Consider the following 1,091-nt stretch of genomic DNA (forward strand, 5'->3'; position numbering starts at 1 on the left):
TAAAACTATACTTTAAAAAAAGTAGATATTTTATTTTTTAATCAATTATTTTTTATTACCAATAACGAACTACAATTACTTTCATATCGATTCGCAGTTAAGGGTAACAATGTAGAAGGTATTATTCAGGTTTGATAGAATTTCTTTCAGAGGTGATTCTCGAACTATTTTCAGCAAGTAGTGGCAGAAATCCCTAGAAAACAAGCAATGTCTCGAGATGGGCGAGGTTTAATTGTAAGTATATTTAAGGATTTTGTTAATTCTCTTAAACCAAGGCAATCTAAAGGAAATTTTGTTGGTAAAGATAATTATGGAAATCAATATTTTGAAACACCTTCAAATCATAGGCGTTTTACGAGGTATTACGTTCCAAAAGGTGGTGATGTAACAAAGTTTGATGAAGGATTACCGGCCGAGTGGGAATCTTGGTTGCGGCACCGTAGAAAAACACCGCCCACTGAAGAAGAAGTAGCGCAGAATCTTGCTATGTTAAAAATGAGAAGAGAGCAAGCGTTGAAAATTGAAGAGAAGTTTAAATCAAAAAAGTTAGACGAGAAAAATTCTACCAGGACCTCGACCAGCTTTCCACAATATGTTGATTTTGAACTGTATCCTGGCAAAAAATCCGAAGAAAAGACTTGAAAGTGTTATTTTTTGACGAAAAAAATATTTGCAATAGCCATTTTTCTGCTATAAAAAATTAATATTCTTTAAAACTAACTTGTCAATAAATTATATAGTGCGTTAATATAATGATTAAAGTGTGGCTTTAAACCTTTTAACCTCAACCTTTTATGGTTCTGTTCTCTTCAGTAGGCGAGGTGTATTTTTTTTTTTTTTTTCAAAAAAAGTGGACACATTTACACTCTACTCAAATTAGTTTTTGTAATGCAGATGGTTAAACGGTAAACCCCTGAGTTCCTAAAAAAACTACTTTTAATTTTTAATGAAATTTATTTTAATGAGGGACTCCTCAACCTACAAATATGCCGGAGAATTTTCCTTTTTTAAGAAATGACTTCTTGTAGGTTTTTTTGTTTTTGTTAGTAATATTATCAGTATATTATTCTGTAAATATATAACACATTACC

General features: G+C 31.0%; 1 protein-coding gene across 1 annotated transcript; it reads left to right on the top strand.

Moving 5' to 3' along the window:
- On the top strand, positions 1 to 766 carry LOC141462193 (NADH dehydrogenase [ubiquinone] 1 alpha subcomplex assembly factor 2). The gene has a single exon (XM_074143848.1). The coding sequence runs from the start codon at positions 208 to 210 to the stop codon at positions 640 to 642; it is 435 nt and encodes a 144-aa protein (XP_073999949.1). The 5' UTR covers positions 1 to 207; the 3' UTR covers positions 643 to 766.
- The last annotated feature ends 325 nt before the right edge of the window (positions 767 to 1,091 follow it).

This window comes from Rhodnius prolixus, unplaced genomic scaffold, assembly GCF_049639745.1.
Source record: "Rhodnius prolixus isolate KJV_2025 unplaced genomic scaffold, Rpr scaffold_18, whole genome shotgun sequence".
Classification (NCBI taxonomy): domain Eukaryota; kingdom Metazoa; phylum Arthropoda; class Insecta; order Hemiptera; family Reduviidae; genus Rhodnius; species Rhodnius prolixus.